A 14,071-nucleotide genomic window follows, 5' to 3' on the forward strand; every position below is an offset into this window, starting at 1 on the left:
TAGAACAAGCTAAAAGAGCCCAGCATGTTTTCAGGCAGGAATGCAAGGCTGTCAGTGAGATGCAGGAGCAGGATGCTGTTCAGTCAGCTATAAAACACAAGGAGACGGAACCAATGAACGTAAAAATGGAAAATAAAAAACTAAGAGTAGATGAATGTTACTGTAAGTGAATAATCAGCACCATGTGCTCACTGGCAGGCTCCAGGTTGGTGTGGATTGGGAGCTAATCCCCATTTCACACGTGATGGATACTCGAGGTTGTTGCATAGCAGCCTGCCCTAATGTTTATGTATTTGTGCCTTTCCAGCTCAAAACACTACATTTTAGGACTGCACATGCATTGGCAGGGACATCTATTTCTGGAGAGAAACAGAACTACTGCATTAGCGATTCACTTGAAATTCTGCTTATTTTTCCTTTCAGACTGGTATTTAGTATTTGCATAATATGATCAAGATGTTTGTCTCAACTTCTACATATGCCACAGTTCTCAAAGTGTAATGGGGTTTTCTGAGGAACTGTGGCTTCAAGTTACTGTAGTTCTTTGTGGCATCACTGAGCATCTTCCATACTTGTTTTCATGTTGCTCTTTAGCCCATGACAAGGAACAGCTGTGATGACTCAATGATTCTGTGAAGACAGTATTTTTGGAGACATTCTCAATAACAGACTTGTGATACAACATAAATATTGATGATTTTTAACACTTGTTTAAAATAGGTGATTGATTAGTTTTTCTTTCATTACACTCAAGATGAAATATTTCACACTTTTCCTCCAGAAAAATGTTTGTATTTATTTCTGAACAAAAAAAAAAAAAAAAAAAAAAGAAAAACCCAATCAAAACAGAACTCTTTGGCCCAATGAAATTTTTGGCCACTCTCTTTATGTGCGTTATTTTTACAATTACTGTTTCTAACACACAATGAATTTTGAAACTTCTGGCTTATCCTAAAAGAGACTTCAGAATTAAGTCTAATCTAGGATTGCTGCAAACACCACAAGAACACTGGGTTGTTTGAATAAGTTTCTTTGCCCCATACAGAAAGCCACGTGTTAATCAAACATGAACCATCATTAGTGTGGGGTCACAGGTTGTGAGGATGGTGCAGAGCCCCCTTACCTCCCCCTGCTTGTGAGGGTGAGCAAAATGAGCATGTCCATGTGGTTTTATGTTCACACTCAGGCTCTGTGCTGCTAAAGTGCTCTATTACTGAGGGTAAATGCTACTTAAGTGCCTACATTAAATAAATATTCCCCCGAGTCCTTCCAGAAGTGCATCTGCATGAGGATTGCCTACCCTGCAGCCACTGAAACCCTTCTACTAGATTAGATCAAAATGTAGCTTCATTCCATGTTATTTCTGTTGTTTTTCCAATGCATTTGCCTCATCCTTGTGCTGCTGCTCTATTTGAAGTTACTACGGCAACCTGTCACCATCTGCTATTATAAAGTGTGCTGGGCTTCAGTTGCTAGGTGTTGAAGTTTGTCATCGTACTCATATGATCCTGATGTTCCTCAGCTGTTTCTTTTCCTGTTCATGTTGCATCCACAGCTAATCTGCACTTTTTCAGCAGTGCAAGAGATTCCACGTATTCCTGCTTGACCTTAGGAAGCTCTGTTTGTTTTACAGAATAAGTCTGCAATTCCTTTTGGTGTACTTGGTATATACTCAAAACAACATCTCTTTCACCTTACCCACTACCTAGCAGTGCTTGTACTAAAGCCAGCACTTTATTTCATTTATATATAGCATTAATTATGGAGGGTTTTAAGTGGACAGAGAATTTGTAGGTTTCCTGGACATTTCTTTCTCTGTTTCATTTTCATTTGACACCTATTTACTCATGTTCCTGCTCCTTACAGCAGTGCAGTGTTCATACTATTAATTGCCCTATTTCTTTACACATTTTTTAAAGTGTGTTTGAAAAATGGATAATTTAAGAAAATAGAACTCAGTGCTGTTTCTCTTTTGGGTTCTTTTGTGTTCATAAGGAAATAAATGTATTAAAGTTGGGAAATATTTTATTAGAGCATGCATATTTTATTACAGTCATGAAGAATTGTTTCTGGGTTTTTTTCTGTTCTTATTGTCTCAGCATTAAAGTGTTTACTTTGATACATTTATTTTTTATACATTTGACCTAGTTCTCATCAACGTTTTCTGCTGTAATTCACAGGCTAAATCCTAACAACTTGAGCACAGCTAAAATGCTTTGCTAGGATTCTACCTGAACTTCCCCTTGTCTGCTACAACCTTTTCTATCCTATTCTGTTCTAACCTATTCTATCTAACTATTCAATCCCTATGTACAACATTTATTGAAATCAGTTTTTTAATAGACTATTGTGTTATTCTGAATTTCTTCTGCCCATCCTGTGGACACACAGGCTGTGGCCAGGCACAAGAGCTGGTTTTGTGCAGAACTTACTGTTCACAGGCAGTTTGTGCTCTTTGCACACTCCAGCAAGAGGCACTTAAACCCCAGAGGAGAATTTCAGTGGATGCAGAGAGGTATTTGCAGGTTTGATCACAGCTGTGGAGAGCCCTGAGTTACCCTTCAGGCCAGGGAGAGTGGCAGTGCTGGGGGGGCAGGGGCACTTCAGAGATCTGGGGCTGCCTCTGACAAACGAATACTTATTGCTGCCATTTGGGGATTAGGAGGGAGGGGCAAGCTTTAAACCTATAAAGATGCTAGCAGATGATTTCTGATAATTTTCTTGCCAGCAATCTCAACTATTAAAGATCAAACAGTATTTCCCTGCTTTACAGTTATATGGAAAGAATGGAGGAAGTTTTTGCAGCAAACCGTCTTTACTGACACCTTTTTTATTATCATTCAGTCCACCTGATGTGAATTTGACAGGTTTGATGTGAGGTCCTGGCCAGCAAGACCTTTGCTTATGGCTCTTTTCAAGGCATATCATCTGGTAAATTTAAAATCACCATACCCAGTCACTAAGGCATTTGTGCTGTACCACAATCACAGACATAGCTAGGCACATTTTTGGAAGTTGGTTTTAACAAAAGAAATAACCTTCTTAAAGTCTTTTTGCCCTTAAGCATCATAATACGTCTATACAATGCTTGTGAAGAAATGCTGCTTATTTCAAGCAGTGATTATTTAACTTGAGTCTAGAAAGACATTCAGTGGTGGATGTTAACTGCTAAAAATACGAGCTGCTTTTCGTGTCAATTCTCTAACTTCTGCCGGTAGTCTTTTTTTGAAAATCGAGACATGAGAAGAAAACCCCCACACAATTTCAGTACCGAATCCTTTGCAATTCATTATTCCCTTCAGCTATGCATTCAACGCCACAGCAAAGGTTTGTCTGCTCCAGAACTGTAAAAGTGAAGTACTACTGCAGGAAATCCAGCATTTCTTTTAGAAGAGCATCAGTACCCGAGAACACACGATTTCTTACCTGAAAGCTTTTGGTTTACCTGCAGAAAATGAGTCTTCTTAGCCTTAAAAAGTAGGCAAGGCTCTCAGTAGCACTCGGGTTACTCCAAAAGAAGGTACGATAGGTCCTTTAGGTTGTAATTTCACTCTTCGTATGCGAGAGGTGCGCTGGGTCTGCTCGCGTAGGAATGAATAAATAAATAAAGCCCAGCAGCACGAACCGGAGAGCAGCTCTTGGAGGGAAGCACAAGACCTCTAGTGGTCACAGGCAGAGCTGAGCAGGGACTGCTCTGCTCAGGGATGGGGACAAAATGGTTGGGTACCACCGGGCTGGAGCAGCGGGACACGGCGAGCCCGAGCGGCCCCGAGCATCCGAGCGGCGCCGCTGAAAGGGCTCCTCCGGAACATCCGAACTGCCCAGCGATTTGTCCTTCAGATGGAATCGAAGCATTGAAAGCAGGCTTGGTTTTAAGCCAAGAATTAAAACTTCAGCAATTTCAAAGGAATCGGTAAGGAGGAATCTTCACAGTTTTAAAGGAAAAGTGTAAATTATAAAACTCACTGTTATTGCTTGGGAAAGAAACGTCTTTGTGACTTTCAGTAACTTACATGATTTCCACCCGTGAGCTTTCACTGTACCTTTCAGCATTTTGACTTTAGGAATTGAGAAAGACTAACTACTTCCTTTTGAGGAAGTTTGAAAGAAGTTTTGAGATGTGAAGGTCGTAATGTTCAAAAGAAGTTTGAGACTTCTTTAATAGCTGCTAAAACACCTGCAGAACATAAAAAATAGCATTTCTTGCACTATTTCTTCCTGTGAATAATAGAATTATTAGAAATTTTTGATTCTAACATATTTTCTTCCCATGAATTCCTAATAGAAGAATCCTAGGGGATATCATATGCCTTTTGGGAATGTTAAGGTGATAGTGAGTTATCCTTTATATAAGAAGTTTTGTCACAATGTGTGTTTCTACATGGTGCCTCATTAATGATGCAGCTTTCTCACAAGAGCCTGTCCCTTGGCAAGGCAGCTTTGGAATAATCCTTTTGGAGTTCTTAGTTTGTTTCTTTCATCTGGGTTCGCAAAAGCTTGAATATTATTTATTTTTACATACATAAAGGGATTTCTCAGGCGTTTCACATGCTTCGACTTTAGAAAGAGTACAGTCCAATATCTTCAATAATCCACATGTGTTGATTCTGCCTGGTTTGCTTTCAGAGTCATTTTGTGGCGTGCATGACAGCGATCCTAAACCAGATGAGTGACCAGCATTATTCAGTGTACATTGAAACTTTCCAGACAAGCTCAGAACTGGTGGTGAGTACTAAGTGATCACAGAGTTGATAGTTACAGCATTTTTCCTGTGAAAACTCAGTAGGGTTTTTTTTTGGAGTTTCTTGTCTGATTCTTCCTAGAATGAATTCTGTTGCTATACATTTTTTGCATCTGTGTTATTGCACCGCCTCCCTCTTCTAATGGTGGTACTGGACAACACTGTAATCAGAAATTTGGAAAGACACAAATTTTTCTGTTGATCCTGGCACTGAGGTAGTAATGTAATGATCCAGAATAAGTAATGGGATCTTTGTGCTGTACTCTTTTGAGATAGGGGAAAAGAAAAAGAATAAACCCACAACAAAACAACAGCAAAACTTATCCTCAACTAATTGACCATTCCCTCCACACTTCACACACAATGATCCATTTCCATTTTCACTATCGAGTCAACTCCTGGTGCAAGTAACATTGTAAGCTAAATGCAATAAGTGCCCTATTCTTGTAGTGCATCCTTTTATTGAAATTGTTTCTGCCATAATTTAATGGTCCCAGAAGGTTTCCATGGTTTTATGTGTGTCCTTTTGCATTCCTGCTATAGCTGTCAGATATGTCAGGGTAGGGGCACAGGTTTGGATTACATCTGCTATTAGTCCATGGAGGCAATATCTGCACTGGTAAAGAACTGATCATTTTCCTTCCTTCCTTCAAGTCAGAGTGGTTCCCCAACTGAAATTTAAAATATGGACTAAATGGAGTAAAAAATTAAAAAATACTATATTTTTCAAGCCTAATCATTCTTATGCATAGTGGGACTAATTAATAAAAAATATCGAATTTTACCAAGAAGTACTACAACTTTTTATTTCCATTCATTTATTCCTTCTATTTTCTGAAGAGCCCTGTATGATGACTTTAATGTAATAGCTTTTAGCTTCCATTTGGAATCTGAGACTGCTGTTCCAGAGAACTTTGGCTCCAATCTCATATTTACTGAGATCACCAGGAGTTCTTCCCTTGACTTCACTGAGAGCAAAGTGGAATCCCCCATCTTGGCTCCTTAATCCCACAGAAACACTTCCAAGTGTGTGTTCCACAGCCCCAGCCTGACTGCGTTTTGTTGTTCCAGGACTTCTTGATGGAAACGTTCATCATGTTCAAAGATCTCATCGGGAAGAACGTGTACCCCTCGGACTGGATGGCCATGAGCATGGTGCAGAACAGGTAAGGAGGGCAGGAGCTCCAGAGCTCCACTCTCTGTGCTTCTGGACACTGACTCCTTTCATCCCTACAAAACAGTTTTCAGTGCAGTCTAGAAAAACTTTATCATTCCAGTCTGAGGAATGCCAAGAAGGTAATCTGAAACAACCCATTAAAAAGCTTGTTGCCTGTGCTTTAAGTCCAGTTAAAATGGAAAGGGGATTTTTTTTTTTTTTATCTATTTGGATGTTACCTTTACTGCTGAACTTATTCTGGCTTCTTGTTTTCAAAGAAAGATTTTGAGTTTAGATGCTGGATTGTGTTATGAGGTGAATACATATAAGCAAGATTTATGTTGGCAGCCACCTGTACAATCTTTATTTTAGTTTTGTAGAGATGGTGGTAACATTGAGTTTTCTAGAAGTTTTAGAGGGACAGTTCTAAGAGTTAAGTGTCAAAAGTGCAAAGGTTTGAATGAACTTAGTCCACAGATGCTGTTTATTTGAAATGTCACAGTCAGTTACACAATTCTTCTACTTTTATAATATATAAAAAGAGAGGATTGAGGATAGTCAATAAAGCTGACCATCTCCTGAGAGTGCTCAGTCTTGAGGGCAAGATTTGTCATTAGAGTTTACAGTTTTGTGATATCAGATTTCAATATGGGATATATTTTAACCTAGGGTTTGAATGCAATTATGTTAAATGAAAAGGTTGGCTTTTTTTGCATTCTGTGATTCAAAAGTGAAGATTACCTTCTAGTGGGTAGTGATGAAATCTCACTTTGTCACTCATGGGCATTAATGACCATGCAGAGGGATCCCTGACCCCTCCTCTGAGGTGGGCAGGGACAGATGTGCTGGTGGATGTGTAAATTCAGGTAAAATTTTGTATATTACAGGATTTTCATCCCTCTTGTTTTTTTGTCTGAGCCAGTCTTTGGCCTCTCAGGTAAAACCTAACTCCTTGCACATTCTTATGTTGCTGCTGCTGCTGTGATTGCAATTAGTTTTGATGTAGCAAGGTTTAATCTAAAAAAAATAACAGTTTAACGCTAAACTACCTACAATCATCTGGCACATGCCAGCACATCAAATATTTCATATGTAAAACTAGTTCTGTTATCTAGAAAATGCTGTTGACACCTGCATTATCCACAAGTATGGGATTATTTTATTCTGTGAGGGTAGGAAGTGTCTGTCCTTGGTCAAAGAATGTCTTTGGGGCTTCACCTGGTGGTGTCTGTATTCAGTCAGGTCCTGACAGGAAAAATTACTTTGGGGACTGTATTTGTGTTTATGTGTTTCCTAATGACTCTGAAATCTCTGGACATGTTGTTCCAGGCATGTTTTGTAGCTCTAAGCTTTGTCCTCTGTAAAGAAATAAGTCAGCATTTAAAAAAAATATTGTTTAGAAGCTATTTAGTAGTTCTCCTGTAAATACATTGCTTACTTAAAATGACTTGGCACTGTTTGTACTCCTTGATTATGTTGCTGTTCTCTGAAATGCATAAGGAAATGAGTTATTGATCTTACTTTATGTCTTAATTTTATGTTGTATCAACAACTGAGAGAGAGGATTTTTATCAGTCTTTATAGAAATTTGGGTTTGTTTTTTTAATTTGTTCGGGTATTGGGGTGTTTTTTTGAGGGAATGGATGTTCTACAAAATAAATGGAAGCCTAATTTAGTTTTCTAGATTTGCCTTGTTAAAATTGTTTACCACAAACCAGAGAAGTGGCTTAGAAGAAGTCACAGGGGATCAGGCTTAGGTCTCTTCTAATAACACTGAGAGAAGAAAAGACAATTAAAACAAAACCCCAACAAACCAAACACAAAAAATAATTCAGCACAGTGCAAGCTTTGCATTCTCTATTCCCCTGTTACGGACAGGAGGCTCCATGCAGGTTTTTACTCCCTGGAGGAGATGTTTTGCCTGGAGTCTCCCCTCTCTGCATTTGCAAAGACCTTGGTGAGGGCTGCGGGCACATCTGTGTGTGTGCTGTCACCTTTTTGTGTAGCTGGTGGCACCTGTGCCCCCAGGGAGTGCAGCACAGCCTGGCAGGCTCCCCTGCATGATCCTGTGTGCTTGGTGGCTTGCAAGGAAAGTGGCAATTGGAGGAGTTTTGCTGTAGGAGGGACTGACTGCAGCACAGAGATGTGAAATCTGTGCATTTACAGAGAGCAGAGCAGAGGGAAGAGCATCCCCAGCACTGCAGGTCTGCTCCTGTTGGCTGAGTAGGACAATTCCTGACATCTGGAAGTAAAACCAGGCAGTGCCTGAATAATATCAGGGAGATTTCAGCTGAAAGTTTGATGTCTGGCATAGATGGGGGCAGAAAATGAGAGAATGACTTCTTATAGGGTCCAAAGGCAGAATGGGCACATTCTTGTCCAGGAGAAATTCTGGTGGGTGATTGAAAGAATTGCAGTAGAAGCTGAACTGACTAAAGTTACTTGGCAAGCTGTGCCTGTGTCAGGATGGAATGATTTAATTCAAATTACTTTAAATCACCATGATAAATAATATGCTTTTTGCTTCCCAAGCATGCTCAGCCCAAAGCACTTTTAGGGAGGGAGGGGCTGTGTGTGACAGGCAGTATTCAATGAGCAACAGAGAATGAAAGGGGCGAAAGAAATAATGAAATAATTAAATGCCTTTAATTTTTCCTGTTTTTTCCCCCCTTCCACTAACAGCAAGATGGGAAGAACACTTTTTTATGGCATGCTAGGTAGGGCAGAACACTTTGGGAAACAGTAACATCACCATTGAGGTCATGAGGATATAATATCTGAGTTGTTTTTGTGATCCTCCATGGTAGATTTAATTAACTTTTGTTCTAATTAAAGTTGCTTACTGCTTTCTTCTTATTAGTTACTACTGCTTGTATGTGCAGTTTATTCCACTCATGACACTTAGATATTGGCTATTAACTTATTAAAAGCAGTAATTCCTAAGTACATGGCATTTGTGGGGAAATGCTTGGCTGGTTTAGACAATACCATATAGTCTGTTTATCTTCCAGCTGTTCATAATTTTAATTTAGAGAGATATAATTTCTCCCAGGAAATTCATGTACTTTATTGTCAACATGAAGTGCATGGGGAGTGAGATTGGCTGAGTAAAAGGTGAAGTTAGCAGGGTTAGCAACTACAGGGAAAGTGGTCACATCCCTTCCCTGTTCTCTGGGCTTAGAAATGGTAATTCCTCACAGGGAAAGTATTTGATCTTATCATAATTAGTACCTAGGATCAATTTAGTTGGTGTCCAGTCTGGAGTGGCTTAGTGAGCACTTTGATTGTTTGCATGTGCATTTGGGTTGGTTTTTGAGCCTTTCCCACATTATTTTAAGGTATTTAAAAATAAGTGGAAACAGGGTTTCACCAGCACATTTCAAGGTCAGATCCTACTCCCTGAAAAAACTCCTGCTAGATAACACTGAAGGGTATTTTCTAACACCAGTAGTTTGGCTTTTTCTAAAATATGTTTTCATTACCTGTATATCTGAGTATTTTCAGACATCTGTCAGAGTCAAGTCTTCCCCAGTGCTTTTTAAGTCAAACTTGAAAGGTTTAGCACTGCAGGTATTTGGCAATTGTTGTCAATTTTCTTTCATTATAAATACTAAAAATAGCTGCTTACTTGCTGATGAACTGCTTTGTAACAGCCTCCAGCCGTGGCTCTCATGGAGCTCCCACTTGGAGCACTGCTGTTAATTCAGGCAAAGCTCACTGTGCCTTCAAATCAGCATCACCTGCAGCCCCAGCACTGCTCAGCCTGCCAGGCTGGGCTTCCCCCAGTGCCCTGCTCCTGGCCAGGCAGAAACAATTCCTCCTTGGTGCCCAGCAAGGGACTGCTGGCACTTCTGCTCAGGAGAGGACACCAGGGATTCCAGGCCTGGGTTTTGCTGGGGTGGTTTTTGTGTTTTTCTTTTCATAGAATGGCTCTGTGGCTCCTGAAAAACTTGTTTTCCACCAATATATGCATGGTCCTCAGCACAGCCTTGGAATAAGTGTTTGAGGCTGGGTTGGACAGGGCTTGGAGCAACCTGCCCCAATGGAAGGTGTCCCTGCCCATGGCAGGGGGTGGAATGAAATGAGCTTTAAGGCCCCTCCAACCCAAACCATTCTGGGATTCAGCTGAAAGGGAGAAAAACTTCAAATTAACTAAAATATTTGAGCTGTTTCCCAGTCTTCCATCTGTTGGTGGAAATAAAACTTATATATTTAAAAAACAAACAAACAACCCATACCAACCCCCAAATGAATAGTTTAGGTTAGTTTTACCCTGGAAGCTGATTCATTTATGTAACTACGGTTGGATGATGGTGTTGTGATTTATTTTGCACAAATAAGGCAGAATTTAGAAGGCTGATCTGCTGCATACAAGTAACTCTTTTCTTTGATCTTGTTTTCCTCTGCAACTTTTGACTGATTTAAACATCTTCTTATAGAAACGCTGTTGTTTTTATAAGGGGTTGAATTTTCAGGGGAGCAGAATATATTTATACACAGGCTTATGGCATATTGCAGAACTTTGTAATATTAATGTATGAAAAAATATTTTAAGCAACAAGTATAAATATATAACAAAAATATTCTTTTATTCACAGTTGCAGAAAAGGGTAAATAACATGTGCAAATGGTATTATAACATGTGCAAAGGGTATTATAACATGTGCAAACAAATGTTACTGTTCAGTCATTGATTTAATTGTGTACAGTGATAGGATGTGCCCTTGGAGAGTTTGGCTTTGTTATGAGACTAAAAATGGCCTTGTTGAAATGCAGTTTCCCAGGTAATATAAAGTTCCTTTCAGAGGGAAATCTATTTCTTTGTTGTTTCCCATGCTGAGGTATTTGGTACACAGTGGCAAAGTATTTTGTATCTCCATTAAATCCAGCTTCTTCTGTTTCCTCATTGTCTTTCTCAGTGTCTACAAAAGTCAATGTCTGTAGTCAGGGCAATGCCACTAAACAGTCCTGGGCAGTGGGGTGAGGCAGGTGAGAGGAGAGGCAGTGCTTTCCCTGTGGGCTGGGCTTTGCTCCCGTGCAGAATTTCACTTCCAGCTGTGGCTGATCCCTCCGTGCTCTGCTGGCAGCTCCCAGCCTGGCACGGAGTCACTTCCACCTGCCAATGTCACCCTGCCTTGCCACCACCTGCATCCTCCCAGCACAAAGATGCTCATTCTGCCCTGACTCTGCTTGTTGTTGGCTGTTCTCTGTGTGCTGGCATCATCTGCTTTCCAGGAATCTCAGCACTTCATTTTGTGGTGGCTGCAGAGATCATCTGCTCTGCAAGGGAGGCAGCTGCCCACCGTGCTCACGGTACAGAGGGCATGCCTGGTGCCTTTTCACTGCAGTCATTTATTTAATCTTTTATCTGAAATGCAGAGAGAAAACGTGCAGGGAGATGTCCCATTCCCACTCCCACTGCAGAGTGTCTCATCTTTCCTCATATCAGCTGCTGGGATGCTCACACTCCAGACTAAGAGCTCTCTGAATGAAAAGTCCTCAGTGGAGAGAACAACTCATCACACACCAAGAAAAACAAAACAAAACAAAAAAACCCCAAAAAATTATATTATGTGATAAAATACATTTACTATACTATATATATATTACATATACTAAATATAGTAACTATACTATGCAATAATACATATACTATATATAATAATAATTATTATATATATTATCTAGTATATATTTTATATATAAATCTTGGTAATTTGATGTTCTCAGGAAGTCAGTGAGATAAACTTACTTTCCTAGATACAACTTCGACTTGCAGATAGAAACCCCTAAGGTTCTTTCCTATGTGGCCTGTTACAAAATGTTTTCAAGTATTTTAAATTTAATAAAACATCTGGGGATTAAGCCAATGAGGAGTATTTTCCCCTTTGTAGAATATATGTGCAAATGAGTAAAAAAAAAATTGAAGAGATTACCCACACAAACTGTTCTTTGTCACTACAGAAAAAACTAAAAATTCAATACTCATAATTTTCATTAGTTGGAAGTGCAATTGAGCAATCCTTCTGTATTCCCCATTCTAAGTAACTTTGACTAGAACTTCATCTAATTAGAGATTTTCAGGAAATAAAATATGTGCAATTTCCTTGTATTTAACATTATTTTGAACAGTCAATTTTCATTTTTTTTAACCAGAAGCATCACAAAATAACCCTGCTGGTGTATTATATATTTTCTGCATAATCATCTCTTTTAAAATTCATAGTCTGCTGGTTCAATGCAAAGAAAATCAGTGGAAGAACGGAGAAGTAATTTTGCCATATCAATTCAAACTTCTTTCAAACATGAAGGCTGTGGGAGTTAATTACTGTGTGACATCCTGACACAACCATGTTAAGACATTACATTAATCTTTAAGAACAGGGTTTCAGCTTTGTGTCTGATTCCCATTCTTGATTAGCACTAAAGACAGCATGTGATTGTTAATTTTTTCATTAATTCAGAATATTTCTACTATGCAAAAATTTGTCTGGAATGCACAGAAAAGCAAAGGAGACAGAAGTGAGAAGAAAGTCACAATATAAGCAAAATTAGTGAAAGTAATGAAGTACCAAAAGTTCTTAAGCTGATTTACTTAGAGCCCATTCTGACAGCTCCTTCTATGCTTCATTTTCAAGCCATGAAGTTCCTTAAAGCATCAAAAACATCCCATTTCCAGGAGTTTGGCGTAAAATGTGCATATAATATGCAGACTTGAAAATGTATTTTGGTTCCTAAATGAGAGCTACACAATGTTTAAAGCGTGTTTTGAGTAGATGCTGAAGGAAAAGCCATATACAAAGAACCAGTTGAAGGGTCTCACATGGAAACTTGGCTTTTTTGGCACAAAATCACTGCACTGACTGCCTCTGGGAGTTCATTGTGCTGCTGTCAGAGTAACTGGCACATTGCAGCATGCAGTATTCTGGATGCTTGGCATAGCTGTTTAATGCACATTTTCAAATCATGCTAATAAGAAAAACCACAAGGTATGATTGATGTATAAGGCCCAATACTATAATTGAGACAGGAGCTGGGGCACACCATTTTGAAGCTGTTGCTTTCTGACCATGTTATATAGTTATACTCTGGGTGTACATTGGAAAAGAATTTCGGAATATGGCATTTGCTCTATCATTAGAATTCAATACGAATGGTTCAAGAAATTATTCTTCAGTCTGTAGCAAAGCTGAGTTGACATGAGGGACAAATACGATGAAATTATTCTCCTTTCTTTGAGCCACTGGCCATATTTTTCCAGTTACCATGGAAGTGGACTTCTTCCCAAGTGTTGCCATTATTGTGCTCGTCATAATTAGGTTTCATGTAGCCAAAAGTTTTAAAATATTCTTCCCATCTTGCATTACCCTTCATTTCTAAATCAACGATTGCCATGTTATTAGGAGACCATTCCTGCTGTTGCTTTTTGGGGATTTTCATTATTTCACCTGTAGTACCTGTGTGATTTAGTCTCTCCTGTCACACTGATTGATTGTCTGGCCTCTCCTGTGTATTTTGTGCCTCCCAGCATCAATTTATAGTTGCCATTTGCTGCTCCAGTCCTTGACAATGACCAGCACTGGGGTTTGGGTCTGACCCACACTTTGAATCTTCTCATTCTGTAATGTGCCTTCTTCTGCATGTTCTGCACACAACAGGGAAGAGAAAAGGTGACAAAAGCCCACAGGAGAATCATTTGACTTCAGCTGCTTTCCCTGGTGTTTGCCTTATGTTACAATACCCACCAGGTGTCTTCTGCACAACATTTTATGAGGATGATACTAAGAAGTTGATGTAAATTATGGACAAGTGTTGTTTTGTCTCTGCTATTCCCTGCTCCAGATCTCATAGAATTGGCATAATGACCAAATTTTTTCTACCCAAACTCAGGAAAGATCTTTAAAAATAAGAGTCAGTACATCCTCCAGGAATTGTAAGAACTTCCCTCATATTCCTCCTCTGTTCAAGTAGAGGATTCACTGATGAAAGTGCTGAGGCATCAGTTTTGGGGGTTCAAAAGACAGTGAATTTAGTGTAACTCCTTCTGGCTTCCTTCTCTCTGAAGGAACAGTACTTTGGGTTTATGGGAAGAAGTTCTGAATTGTAAAAACTATCCATGCCTTCACTGGCTTTTTGATGTGACTTTAAAAAAAACCATATGTGCCATCATTTTA

At 39.4% G+C, this 14,071-nt stretch overlaps 2 protein-coding genes across 2 annotated transcripts in view; one reads left to right on the plus strand and one right to left on the minus strand.

Moving 5' to 3' along the window:
• The window catches only part of INSYN2B (inhibitory synaptic factor family member 2B), a 29,780-nt gene extending 26,110 nt beyond the window's left edge, over positions 1-3,670 (minus strand). The window contains exon 1 of the mRNA XM_021531862.3: positions 3,427-3,670. The gene's annotated coding sequence lies outside the window, so the exon portion shown is untranslated. The remainder of the gene's footprint in view (positions 1-3,426) is intronic.
• Positions 1-14,071, plus strand: part of DOCK2 (dedicator of cytokinesis 2) — a 158,551-nt gene that overhangs the window by 92,900 nt on the left and 51,580 nt on the right. The window contains exons 28-29 of the mRNA XM_021531902.2: positions 4,627-4,725; positions 5,813-5,907. Coding sequence (XP_021387577.2) covers positions 4,627-4,725; positions 5,813-5,907 — 194 coding nt within the window. The remainder of the gene's footprint in view (positions 1-4,626; positions 4,726-5,812; positions 5,908-14,071) is intronic.

This window comes from Lonchura striata, chromosome 15 (assembly GCF_046129695.1).
Source record: "Lonchura striata isolate bLonStr1 chromosome 15, bLonStr1.mat, whole genome shotgun sequence".
Taxonomy (NCBI): domain Eukaryota; kingdom Metazoa; phylum Chordata; class Aves; order Passeriformes; family Estrildidae; genus Lonchura; species Lonchura striata.